We start from the raw sequence: 14,218 nt of genomic DNA, 5'->3' as shown, positions 1-14,218 counted from the left end.
ATTAGTTTGCAACTCCTGCTGCTGTACAGGTATAGCTGAAAATGTTATTAAATATTGAAACAATACTAGAATTCGAGATTAGTGGCATGTGTGCCATTGTTGTCTTTGCTGCAATAAACATTTGCTCTTTACGTTCTCCTGCTCTGTGTTCAGGAGGAATGCCTGCTAATAAGGACTTCTCTCCCCCCAGAAAACAGTTTTCAAGTACAACAATGGGATACAGATCAGAACTTGGAGCCTAAACAAGATCCCACAGCCTCCCCAACAAATCTCTGCATCTGAAAGTGAAGAGGGAATTAATTCTATGTGGTAAGTTTTCAGTTCCAGATTGTTGTTATAAGCAATGAAAAAATTACTATAAAAGTTTGAAAGATAGTTGAAAAACCTTTTAATGTTTAATGCTGAAACTCTGGATGAGACAACTTTCTGGAGATTAGAGTGTGTGTTACTGTTATGCTGCCTTGATGTCATATATTGCTCTATTAAAATATTTTACTGGCTCTGCAGCTTGAACAGTTAACTGAAGTGGGGATGCCTGAATAAATCACACTGTAATATTCTCAATGGATTTGAACTAGTTTCCATTTTATATTGGTTCCCCTCACAATGAAGTTCAGCAACACGTTAAAATGTAAACTTAAGATTATATTTATTCAGTTCTAAAGCTTCTGCTTATCTTCAAGCATATACTTAGGTCCTATTAAAGTTGGTAGGAAAGATTTTTCAAAGGTACAGAAGGCCTTTAGTTTAAGATAGACTAGCTGACTTCTTTCTGCCAGAAATCAATTTTTATCTTTGAAAATCTCCTTTTTGAATATCTACCTAAGTGCTTTGCTGAATAAGGACCTAACACGCTATGGAAGGTATGAAATAATATCTGTAGTCTGAAAATTTTTGCTTCTCTGCAACTGTAAGTGATCTGAATCATACCATTTCTGGGATGTGACTAGTTTTATCTTGAGCAATCTTAATTACTTTGATGTTAAATTGGAGATAGATATATATATATAAAAATATATATATATATATATGTTCCTCCTTTGATGGTACATGGGATTCTTATTTTTTTTCTTCCTATAAAATCATTCCATCTTAGCCAGTGCAGGTGCTTTGGTTTATCTCCTTGCTTCAGTTTTGTGTTCTGACATTATTGTGTGTCACAAATGACTGTACTATAAATATTCTTCCTAACTATGCATATTTGAATACATAAAATTTAGTCCTTTTAGAAATGCTTATTTTTCAGTTGCAACTGCACAGTAATGGGAAAATCTCCCCTGCCTTAGAAACAGACTATACCAAAAATATTTGGTGATTGAGGTTTAAGAAGAAAGTCCCGCTAGAATAGATGCAATTTAAGCAGGCAAAATCATTTTTTTGTTTCCATTGCTTCCCCAAGGTTTTTAACTAATACCAAAATGTGACAGAAAAGCTCTCAGTAAAATTACTCTCTTAAGCAGCTTTGCAATGCAGACAGAGTTTCTGTTATAAAAGTGCCCTGAGACTGTGTCATATATCCAGGTGCAGTTCTTGCCTTGAGGTTATGATCATGCAAGCAAACAAAACACTGTCTGGTGCCAAAGTGCTCCAGCTGTCAGGTTACGTAAGGGTAGGGTGGTTGTAGATAGCAGTGATTTATTGGGCTGTATAATTGGAAGTTACAAGACATATTCCAAGCTGCAGTCAACTGCTGTGCAATGGATGACGTAGGCTTACGTTAGGCCTATGTTCTCTCACTGCTATTAGTGTCATATACCTAGCGGTTATAACAGTGAGCACAAATGCATATACAGATATAAAACCAAAACAAGATACATTTTTAGTTGTTCGCAGATGAAATGACATAGTTTTTTTTAAACTTCATATGAGACAATTCTACTCATTATGTATTTATATGTTTAATTAATATGGAAAGAATGGGTATACTGGAATTTATAAAGTTTAAGATTAGGGCACAAGACTAGAAGAGGTGAAACTAGCATGCTCTGGCCTTCATTTTTCAGACTTCTTAAAGGGAGCGTTGCAGAAATTGCACCAAGCAAGATTTCCTGAAAGATATGGCTCAGATGTGGGGCAAGTTCAGTAGGCCGGTCTGGGGCCCTGTGTACACTGGGGTGCAGTTTGCATTCAGGCAAGCAGTTAGTTCTACAGGTATGCACTTGTGTTCTGAAATGGCATAGACAAAGCTTTGCAGCTTCAAAGAAAAGGCCATTATTTTGAAAATACTACCCCTTTCTGGAAGGATGATGAAAAAAGAGAACAGGAGTGGGGGAGATGGGTATACAAAAGGATAAAGAACAGTAACCACATCTCTGTATATCAACTACTAATTCACAAGGGGGAAGGAAATAGCAGAAGGAGACTGTGGCCTCCTCTTCCTGATTACCAGAACTGAGGAGAATCATACAGAAACATCTGTGTTTCTTGTGTAATAGATTCTGCTCTTCACGTCATAGGGAAATATGCAACTCCAGACACTCCATTTTTGTGCTAACCAGTGTCAGAAAACTCAGTCTACAAAGAAGGTGGCATACAAGCCAGCATGAATGCAGACGTTGGTAAATGACTCCCTGCTCATGTACAATGAAAGAACATTACTGCAGGCACCTTCACTGTGTGCCCATTCTGGGATGGGGGAACTGGGAACTGAACCTGCAAATCTGAGCCATGTCACAGCAATATTTTCTCCATCTGCTGTCATTTTAAGGAGAGAAAAAAAATTTCTCATACCTACTGTAGCTAGGTTGACATAACTGGAAACTATCACCTAATCATGTAATTACATGAGCAGCAATTTAATACCCTGTGAATCCTTGCTTGGCTGAGTTAAGACCAACTAGATCATCAAGTTGTAACTAAATATTCTAAGTTTCTAGGCTAAACTCATCCACCAGCTGCACCCACACAAACTCATTGATTGAAGCACATGGAGTTGATGGGAGTTTAATTTACAGAATATAGCCAGATCTCTTTATCTTATCTTATGTTACCAGGATTTCATCTTAGCAGTTGTCTACAGCCTGATCTGTTTAAATTTACTGGAGTAGTTTCAGTAAAGACTTTTAATTCACAAAGTAATTAGATCACTGTCATAAATAACATGTTTGGGTGTGGAAAAAGTGTCTGCATATTCTCTGCCTGAAAACTTGCTTCATAGACATTAAATCCTTCTCTTTGTCTTGGGTAACAAGGCTGATGTTAGGAAAGGAAAACAACTGGCCTCCAATTAACATAATGCCTTGTTACCTCCTGAAAGCCTGCAGAACTTTATCTCTATCCCATTTATCAGAGAGACTAAAGATAATTTTGCCTCCATCTGTGCTATTTTCAGGATTTTTGCAAATGCTTGTAACAGCATTTTTCAGTGTAAATAGGATTTCTTGCAAGATCTGAACCTAGAATTTTAGGGAATGTATTCCTCTACATGGCCTGTAAAGTTTTAGACATCTCAAAGCAGAATATTTATATAAGAAAGGCCCCTTATTATTGAACAGATCTGGTGGTAGTGTGCATTCACAGCCATGCGTTCTTATTGTAACATTAAAGAAGCAGCCAAGTCTCCTGCTTTTTAGCAATGTGGAGACAATGATGTGTGTTTTATATCTTGTACATCACCAGCTGCCAAGCTGTGGTGAGTTACATACTTACAGTGGGGTACCATAGCTGGCCCTGCAGATGGAATATAGCCTCAATGGCTGCACAACTGATGTTGATCTACACAAATAGAAGAATTCAGCGTGCTACAAGTAATACAGAGTCAGTAGTTACAAAAAAAAAAAAAAAAAAAATTTAATTATGAACTGTACGCTTCCAATCAGGAAGCACTAGAAAAATAGTTCAGAATTTTTATTTTGGTCAGTTTTCAGGACAGAATCATACTTAAACAACCACAGCTAATTATGAAGAGTCTCCAAGGATCCCTCCACCGATTCACAATTTTCAGTAAGGATGCCTTCGTTCAGAAACCCTGCCCCTCTCCCACACCACACTCCCACCTGTGTTCTCCTACTGTTCCCCAGACAGACATTTCCTGCTAGCCTGTGACTTGTCTGCTCTCCTTTTTCAGACTGGACAGACCTGCAGTGCTGCTCTGGATTCTGCTGCACCTGTGCATGTTCCTGTGCGCAGTGCTGTGAAGGGGACAGGCTCTCAGGGCCAGTGCCACGTGTCAGGCTCCAGCTGTGTGCTTGCAGTGAGTGTCCTTCTGCTATCCTAAAGTTACCTGTTCTGAGTCTGTGGAAGCGGAATGATATTGCTGGGACATTCGAGGACATGAGACAAGCCCTGGTATTTCACTTCTTAGGGAAACCTCCATAACTTCTCCAAGCAGTCAGACTTGGCACGGCATATTCATATTTAGGCCCTTAAAAGCAGGGATACAGGCAGAGTGTCCTTCAGGGATTGGGAGAAGTTGGTTGCATTTGCCCTTCTATGCAGGTAGGGATTTCTTTGGCCAAAATTGCCCGTGAAAATGTTAGAGGGTTGTTTGCTGTTTACTGTAGTCATGTACAGTTCCCCCTGCTCCCCATTAATATTTCTCTGTATGGTTAGTTTGGGTGTTGCTTATAAAAGTAGCAAATAAACTTTTCAGATAGGAGGCTGATTACTGAATTGATGGTGTCCTTCTAAAGTTCTTTAATTTGAAGTGTATTTTAGAACCCACTTTCATTTCCAATCTCTTTATTTACAAAGCAAGTCTGCTTAAAAATTTATCTGTTGCATTTCATAATAAGGTGTTTTGTAATGGATTAGGATCTCTTTCCATATAGAGCCATATTTTTGCTGTTTGTGTGTTATGTAGGGCTTTAATTCAGACTGTGCTCCTAAGCATTCTTTCAGTATGAACAGTAATGCTAACAGCAACAAAAATAGAGACACATTAGATCTATTAAAATCCAGGGCATTAGCTCTGCAAAAATTCAAGTTACAAAAATTCCCATTCTTCCAGGAAAGAGCAATCTTCATCTAATTTCATGGTTAATATTTGCTATCTTCTGTTAAATCAGATAGTACTGAAAATTTTTAAGTTGAGATAAAAACACAGCTTACTAGTCAAGTACTTTAAAAATATTTTAAAAGCACATGACTCTTATTTTATAATTAATTAAATATTTTGATGGGGGCAGGGAGGATTTCTGTATGTTACAATTTAATCAAACTTGGAGTAATAAAAAATCACTATATCCATTCTCCTGATGATCTCCTGGGACACAACCAATATCCTCTTGGGTTCAAATGGATTTCCCTTTATTTTTTTCAGGCTTGCTCTCTAATAAAATAAAGTTTTGAAAAAACAACCTTATCATTTAGTTAATTAAATAGTATAGACATAAGCCTTAAAATGATTGCCATTTTGAAACCATTTTTTTAATGACAGAAAGCATTACTACTTGGAGACATGAATGTAAATTTAATAAGACTGGATGAATTGTGTATATAGAGCTTTTAAAACATATAAAGATCTGGTTCAGATTGTTCTGTGGGAAATAACACAGCAAAAATACTGAGGGACAGACTATGCTGTGTTATATAAACTGATGCTTTTAAATTTTTATTACTGCTTTTGCACATGCAATAGGAGACAAAAGCTTGAAATCACCTAGAGAGAATGCAAAGGTCTGCATTCTCTTATATTTTATTATGATTATTGTTGCACTCTTCATTGTGAAATGCTAAAATGGTTTTCTTTCCTGAATTATACAGGGCAACTGGCTTGAGTCAGTTTCTTCAGTGAAGATTATTTTCTTACTAAATTATAGAAATTTAGGAGAGAAAGGAAATGAAACATATTCAGATACAAACTTTCAGGAGTGAGACACAGCCCCTTGTAAATGGATCAGGGAGAAAAGGCTAGGCAAGGGGAGAAAATCTTACCTAGTAGCTTCTTGAGAAGAAAAGGGCCCTATTCGGGTGTTGTTTCCCTCCCAGTTTACTCATTCATTCTGGAGCTGAGATGTGCTTCTCTGCTCTTCCTACACCAATTGAAAAGATTAAAATCTTTCTAAACTCTTAAAACATGTTTAGTTTCTGTAGCAGTGCTTGGGGAATTGTATCATTCCGAGAGAGTGCAGGAACGGGCATTGGAATTTCTGAGAAAGGAGGTTTTCTGTCCTTTCTTAGGAGTATAAGGGTATTTGTATCTTTTTCTTGTACTCTTTGCTTTGGGTGCAGGAAGAGGGTGGCTGGACCTTTGCTGTGCCCTCATGGTTGGAGGTGCATGGTTATGAGTAAAGCCTCAGTATGTTATCTTCCTAAGCTGTTTTCTGTTGGAAAAAAAAAAAAAAAAAAAAAAAGCTGAATGCTTTTAATAGTAAAGAAACCTTTGAGGAATAGGTTAGAGGAACCTGAGTCAAGTCTGAGTTGAAACCAGACCATGGATTGGAGATCTCACGAGAATAAACTTTTAGGCAGAATGGTTTATTGAAGTGTTGAGATCATAAAGATACAAACTCACTATATGGCATGAACTGGATTTATTATCTTCTATTCTGTTCTCCAACTGTTTATGACAGTTTAAAAAAGTTATTACTTTTATTACTTTTTTTTTTATTTGGCAAAACTTTTGAAAAAACAGCCTGTAAATTTGTGTCTGTAAAATGTAAATTCAAGTTTTGCACTCACAGTTGAATGTTGAAAGGATGCAAGTCTTCTATGAGGCTCAGGAAGAGTGCCTACACTTCAGTCCTATAAACGCAAACTTTCTGGAAAAAAGTGTATCTACAGAAAAAGGTCTTGGAGAATTAAGTTCAACTTACTGGAACCTCTTGGTTAAACAGTAAGAGAGAGCTGAGTTATGTGTTGGGGCTGATGTTGCAGAGATGAAGTTGATTCTCTTAAAACTTTCATTCAACACAGAACATCTGAGTCACCTGAAAGTTTAAAATGTCATATACTGGAAAACTTAAGTTTGTATTGAAAACAAAATATTTCCGGTGACTTTTCAGAATTATTTGCCGAAATAAACATTTCGGGTTAAAAGAACAATTAGGTAGCCTTCGTTTCAGTTCTTTCACACTGCTAAGTATTCAGCTGAATTGAAGAATGACTTCAGGGAAACAGAAGTGTTGTTTAGGAAGAAAAAAAAAAAAAAAAAGTTGATTGATTTAGATAATAGTAAAACTATAGAAATACTACCAGTGTTCAAGAACATCTCCTTACCCTCAGCACAACTAAGGGTCTTTGTCACCACTCTCACTTCTGTTTGCAGTGATGATTTAATACAGTTACAAGAAAGAGAAAGAGTTTGCGCATCTTCAGCAGAATCATGAGCAAAATTTCATGCTGTCAAAATGTATACAACTGGTACAATTGCAGAAATAGAAAGGACTCTGAGTTGGTGACAGTAGGGAAAGGAAGAATCTTATGATAAACGGGTTTGGTCTGGAACTGCAGGATTAAATTCTATTACATTGGATTCATGAGTGATTTCTATTGTTCATTGCTTGCGCTATAGTATTCCTGTTAGAGACCCTAATGTATGGATCTCTGTGAAATAAGAGCTGCTTTTCAGAGTTCAAACATTGCTAAGCCCCATGGTGTTTGTAGCGTTATATAAAAATCTGTTAAGTGACATGTCAAAAATACCAATTATAAATAAGTTTTAATAGCCTTTTTTATCTAGCTTTGACAAACTTAAGTTCACTAAGAGCTAATTATAAAAGATTCTCTACTCCAGGGAATTCATTGCTGATGGCAAATAAGGTAGGTGTTAGAAGCTACTGTTACTTAATTTTCTACCTTAAACAAAACTCACTGTAAGCAGTTTCATCCAATACAAATAAAGAGTCTCCCTTTCACAGAGAACACAGAATTTATCTTATTAAAATTTCTAAGTAATTTTGTATTAAATGCTAAAAACTTCTTTAAAGAGTAAATGATCAAAAGCTACATTTGCTTTCATTGTAGTAATAACATCATGTAATGAGGATTCTAATGCATGTTTGGAATAAGGGATATATATTATTGTACAGTATTGTAATTAGCACGCTGGAATGCAGGGCCACAAAAAGAAAGCTCTGGAGAAGTTGTTTAAATTTTAATCTTCTGCACTGAGCAAATCCATGGAATGCCATACTTAAACATTTTTCAGACAAGACTAAAGTCCACAACAAAGCAGAAGTGATAACTTCTATAATGAAGTGGTCAGAATATGGAAACAAGACGAAAAGATTTTGATGAGCAAAATATAAATAGCCTTCCTTCTCATTAGTTGGACTATTTGCAGTGTGGGGTGTCATGCATTCAATTCATCCTCTATGCACACATAAACATTTGCTTCAGTGAGAGTTTTGCAAGAGGCTCCTCACCTCCAGTTGGAGGTTAAGCTTTGGGATAGGAATATACATACTACCTGCTTGGCTTCATATGCTAAATGGAAGCCTGTGTTCTGTTTCAGCAAGGAGCGTACACTGCACTGGACTCAGGAGATAAGGGCTCCTGTGCAGCTCCTTTCTGGGAAACTGTGTTTAGTAAGATGTTCTTGAGAGTGAAAATGAAATACAAACTATGTTAGGTGAGCAGTAGGCAGTAAAGGAAGACACATGGCCCGTTTGGCATCTCTTATTGGAACTGCTCCAATTCAGATATACTTAATGGCATAAGCCAGAGTAAATCCCATTTTGTTTGAGAGCAATGCAGCCAAGTTCCAAAGGGGGAATGTGAAGAGAAGCAGGATTAAAAGCAGAGAGGTAGTTGGTTATGTGAGTTCCAGACAGACTCACTAAAAAGTCACATAAATCATCTATTTGATGCAGCATGACTTCTTAACTCTTTTGTGCTGGCACCCAGATGTTGTTCCCCAGACTATCCTATGGGAGACCCAAGAGGAAATGTACTGAACCAGGAGACATGTTGAAGAACAAAGAGTTCTTTCTCAAGGGAGGACTCAGGGGCAGCCCCAGCTACAGAAGGCTGAGGCTGTGTCAGAGGCTGGGAAATGCATGTGCATGCTGGCCTCAGCCACCATGGTACAAACGGCTGGGTGTTCTCTCACCTCAGGGACCTGTTGGTAGGTGTAGGCTGGAGGAACCAATCCCACCAGTTGGTTCCAAACACACTGTGTAAAACCCACATTAACTAGTATCCAATTCCTGTAAAGAGTTGTATCCTTTTCAAATGTTCACTGAAATCTTTATGTCTAGATTACATTTTTTTTTTTTGTGGGTATTTATTCTAAATTACAAATGACGCAATTAAACTTTACAGGTTGGGGATTTACCACATGACAACACCAAAGTAAATGGAAGAAATGGACAGGAGTTTACAAATAATCTGCAAATAAAAATACCCAGCATAATGCGTGCTCCTCATAGCCTGTACTGCAAGTGTAATTTAGTTACATTAAAACTGCATCACTCCATTTGTTTTATAGAAATCACATAAGAGTTGAAGTGCAACGTTTTTTCAGCTTGATGGAACCATATGAATTGAATATGATATAGTTCAAGACAGTAACCAAAAGTTCAGTGTAACCAAAACCACTTGTAATTTGCATTTGGTTATGGACTGTACATTTGGGGGTTTCTGCCTCAATTCTTGTTCTAGAGTGTAATTAGAGAAGCTGTGCTATGCATTGGGGAATAATTCAAGGCTTCATGCTGAAAGAAATACTTGTTACCGCAGCAGAATAGGTCTAAGAGTAAAGCAGCCTGATTACCAGCAGGATTATGCAGACAAATTATAATGGCAGCTGCTCCATATACCATTGGATCTACCCATACAGCAGGGCACTTTCAGGTTCCTAGAGTCTGGTGTTCCTCACTGAACCCTCAGAGGTTGAAATCAGGTGCTTTGATAAGCAGGGAGAGGGGCTCACACAGGCTATGTCTGTATCATCAAGTCATGTAGTGCAAGCAGCTTGTTCAGAGAACCTGACTATGGACATCTCAGGGGTATCTCCAGTCTGATCCACTGGACTGAGCATCCATTAATAGTCAGGACATTTGCTGTAATTCTGGAGCTCATCTTCCACTTCAGTTTCATCTGAAAAGAATTCAGTTTACGTGCTCTGAAACCATGCTGCAAGGCAAACCACAGCATATTAAGTAAGGATGACCAATAGATGTTATCCAAACTGTATACCCAGTGACTTTCTCAAGTCTGGTTGTCTCAAATCTGTTTAATGTTGTAGGCAGAGCCCTTCTCACGCCCAGGTGAAGGCTTGGTTCTTGCCTGATGAGTGTTTTCACTTTCTAGGTGTCCTGAAATTAATCTTACAGTTTGTACATTTTCCAGTTTGGAAAACAATGTTGCAAGGCTTGAGAGTTACTAAAGATTGTAGTTTAAGCTCTTACTAGTATGTGGTCTGTGATGTTATTCTCCAGAAAAAATAGAAATAGGTTATTTGGAGAGACAGAATTTCACCCAGCTAACTTCCAGAGGTGCTAGGTTGGTTGCAGATTTAGGTATGGCCAGTTAGTGTTGCCTTCCAGACAGAGCCTGGGGGTAACAGAAGGGTTTGTCCCTGCCTTGCTCCCTGATGCAGGTGTTCTCCACAGGCTGTAAAACCCATCACGGTGGCATGAAATGGCTTTCAGCAAAGGTCTAAATCAACTGTGCTGTAGCCTGTGAACTCTTTTCTCACTTTCACTTTGTAACAGGATTAAGACATAGTAATAGGATGGTGAAAGCAAGCTATCGCTTCTTTTTCACACATGGTGTCTGTCTTCCAAGGATTTCTGCCCTCTAACTTACCAAGGTGCCCCTCTCATTAGCTCCAATTGAAGTTAAGGGTTTAATATTTATCTGTTCTTAAAGAGAAACTACTTGCTTGCTGACAGAGCCTAAAAGCAATAGCAATAAATAACAGCAGAAAAGTCATTTTCTTCACAATAAATGCTTTGTACTGCCTCTGACTTGTGCAGTCTAAACATAAATCGAGGTATCCAAGCACAGGAGAAGCTACAGTTTAATCCATGTGAAGCTCTTCTCTGCTTTAAGCCAAGGTTGAAACTAGAAAAGGTAAGATAGAATTGAAAAACTCAGATGATCAACAACAATTTTGTAGCTTCATTTTCTACTATATTCATATGGTGAATATACTAGAAAATGAACCCTGGGTTTGCATTTCCTTTTAGTCTTGTGCAGCAAAACATTAAATAATAGTATTTGCGGTCTATTCTGCACTTTAATACGTTTTCTTCACTTGCTTAATTGTATTAATGGAAAAAGGAGAATGATCTCGTGGTGAGGACAGAGTACTGGAAGTCAGGTGATCTGGGTTATATTCAGAGTTCTGCCACAGGCTTCCTGTGCAGTCTGCTGCAATCAGGTTTGCTAATATATAGAATGAAGATAATGACATTTCCCCTTCTTACCAGGGTGTTGTGACACTTAATTCATTAATGTTTGTAAAGTGCTTTGTGCTCCTTGCTTCTAAATGTGCTCCTTAGTGTAATAATGTCTTATGAATGGTATTAAATTTGAGAATAAAGTTACTTTAGTGCCTGTGCATTTTAGTTGGCTGAAGTATAGTAAAGACCATTATTTTCATGTATTTTACGAGCTACTGGAATTTTTTAGATGACTTACTTGAAATTTAGCTAATATAGTTACAGTTATAAAATATACTATGTCTGCTTCTTATTTTTTTCTGTCCCTTTCACTATGATGAAATACTTAGCAATAAGCAAGACTGTCTTGTTCAGACTAAAAGGAGGAAGAAAGAGTTTGGCAAAAATACTCTAGTTGCTTGATTTCCAGTTCTGCTACTGAGCCTGCTCTCTACCCTGGTAAATCATAGGCTAGAGCTCTGTGTCCCAGTGCAAAATGCACAGAAAAGATGAGCAAGAAATTAAGTAAAAAAAATCGGGGGATATGAAAATGGGGAGTTTTGGTATCTACCTAAATTGTAGCAGTACTACAGGACCAAGAAACTGTGTAATTTATGTAGTACAGCAAAATCAAAACAGAAAATAGTTAACTTACAAAATCTCTGGAGGTTCAGCAATGCAACTCCAAATAAGTTCACTTCAAATCACACAGATAAATTTCTACATTCCACATGAAAATAACTCAGCTAAAATGTTCTCAATGTGTAATACAGTATCTTTGTTAAAGCAAATGAAAGTTGTGTATAGAAGTGAAAGTAGAATAAACTGCTGAGTTTTTTAAAAACAAAAGCAAGAGTATTATTAACATTCATTGTGCATATCTGGATTTTTCAGACTGTGGTAGTTCACTGAAATTCTGCTCCTCTATGATATCAAATGCCTGTCAGATAATTGTAATACATAAAGCTATCTGTTTTTAATAGCTAGTGCTAATTACATCAGGTGAAGAAAGGAATTACGAACTTACCATAAAAAGAAGCAATTCATTCAAGGCTGTACACTGTTTGTCAAGCAGTAATCACGCTGCTGGTACAGTACAAGAAAAAGCATGCATGTCCCCTTACAAGCACTGTCCAACATTAGATTAGTAGGAAGAAAGGAAAGCAGCTGACACTTACTATCAATATAAAAGTTCCCAGGAATTCTGAGAGGGCTTCTTTAGCCAAGCTGTTCTTCAAGGCAAATTTCTCCTTTAAACTCCTTTTGCTTTTCCGGCTCATTTTGGCTTCCTCTATTGCTCTGGTGCCCTAGTTACAAATACACACAAAATTTGTTCTGTATTCGTCCCTGCTTCTGCTGAACTTTGACACTTTTACTTATACATTGAAATATGAGATTTCATCTTGTACAGCCAGTGAAATCATCTGACTGCAGGCATTGACAGAACCAACTCAACATGCCCTAACAATTCATCATGAGTTTTCCATCCTGTGCCTTCTCTGAGTACATTTCTATTTATACTGGTTAGATAATACCAGTAAGTTCACAATCAGAACTCTTCTTTTTTTCTTGCAGAATGGATTAATCATTACCTTTCCTGCTATGTTACCTTTTTTTTTTTTTTTCCTGGTAAAAATGAATAAAACGTTGTTCTTGTCACCCTGATTAAAAAAAGGAAAAAAAGGCAAGAGAAACCACAGAGTAAGGAATCAAAATATGGTTGAAAATTTCTCTCTGACCTAGGTTGGTGTTTAAACCATGCTACTATTGGCTGTCCAAAAACCTTTCAACAGGTGATTGTAAAAGAGAATGAATGCCTCTGAGAATGCTGTGCTCTACTCTGTAAACAAAAGCTCTTATCTTGTCACTTCTGAGGGATTTCAGTGGCTAATGAGGAATCTTACCTTGGTGTAGTATGTTGAATTTGTATATTCACTCACAATACTCTTTTTGGACTAAATGCCTTGCTCTCTATTGACCCGCCCTGTTTACAAAAGAGCAATGAGGCAGAATAAATTAGGAACATTTAATGAAATCTGCTTCGGTCCAGTGGCTTCCTATAATGCATTATGGACAAGTGAGGCACTGAGTGACTATATGTCTCCAGTACTCTTAGCTTAAAAGTGCATAGATGCTACAATATGAAGCATTATAACATTATCTTCTATGGTCTTAAGACATGAAGTTGCTGAATAACTCAAAGAATTGGGCCTCCTAGAGAAAAATATTACACTCTTAATCTCTTAAGCATCTTGAATGGTTTTATCAGATATGATGCTGACTTGACTAACAAGTCTGGTTGATTTACAAGTATTTTCTGCCATTTGACTTGACACCAAAACCTTAGCCTAGTACTGGTAGAATATTTTGGTATATGTTGTAGATGCTCTGTGCCTTGGTTTGTATCTGTCCTAAACCTTTTTCACCCTGGTGGTAAATATGTTTAGGTCTGTCAGTAGTGTTATCTGCTGTGAATAGAACAGAGCTTTACGGAATTGGGCAAATGGGCCACTTCTGTTACCCCATCAGTGCTCTTCCTTGCCTCAAGCTAGGACCTGATGTAAGTTACCCGAACCTGTAGTCACCTTACCACCATGTTTCATCTCTTAACCACCCAGTTCACTCCCACCACCCAATTTTAATCCTTAGCTGCTTTTCCATGTCCTCCTACTCACCTTTCTTTACCTCCGTGTTCAAATACCACTCTGCCTTTAGCTGATTCAGAAAATGCTGGCCTGTGGAAAGCCACATAGCTGATGAATTATGAGATGAATGCATCTGTACTGGTGCTGCACAAGCGAGGGTGAGCGCCTGTGCAGCATCAGGCATGCTCTGCTGTACGAGTGCTACAGGTTCTGCGCTACAGAACCTGCCTGCAGTGCAGGACTGCACTTGCACAGAGAGCTGGGAGCTGCTTCTGGGAAGCCCCTGAAAATAGCCTGTGTACA

The 14,218-nt window shown here is 37.8% G+C and overlaps 1 protein-coding gene across 2 annotated transcripts in view; it reads right to left on the bottom strand.

Annotated features, from left to right (window-relative positions):
* The window catches only part of AQP9 (aquaporin 9), a 28,966-nt gene extending 16,335 nt beyond the window's left edge, over window positions 1-12,631 (bottom strand). Inside the window, exon 1 of one of the 2 annotated variants that reach the window (XM_032990312.1) lies at window positions 12,449-12,631. In XM_032990312.1, the coding sequence (XP_032846203.1) occupies window positions 12,449-12,550 (102 nt within the window). In that variant the 5' untranslated portion in view covers window positions 12,551-12,631. Of the gene's footprint in view, window positions 1-12,297; window positions 12,389-12,448 lie in introns of those variants that run through there. The other variant, XM_032990313.2, reaches the window with a different exon arrangement.
* Window positions 12,632-14,218: the final 1,587 nt, after the last annotated feature.

Source organism: Tyto alba, unplaced genomic scaffold (assembly GCF_018691265.1).
Source record: "Tyto alba isolate M040663 unplaced genomic scaffold, T.alba_DEE_v4.0 Super-Scaffold_41, whole genome shotgun sequence".
Lineage (NCBI taxonomy): Eukaryota > Metazoa > Chordata > Aves > Strigiformes > Tytonidae > Tyto > Tyto alba.
This window is presented reverse-complemented; position numbering and strand designations above follow the sequence as displayed.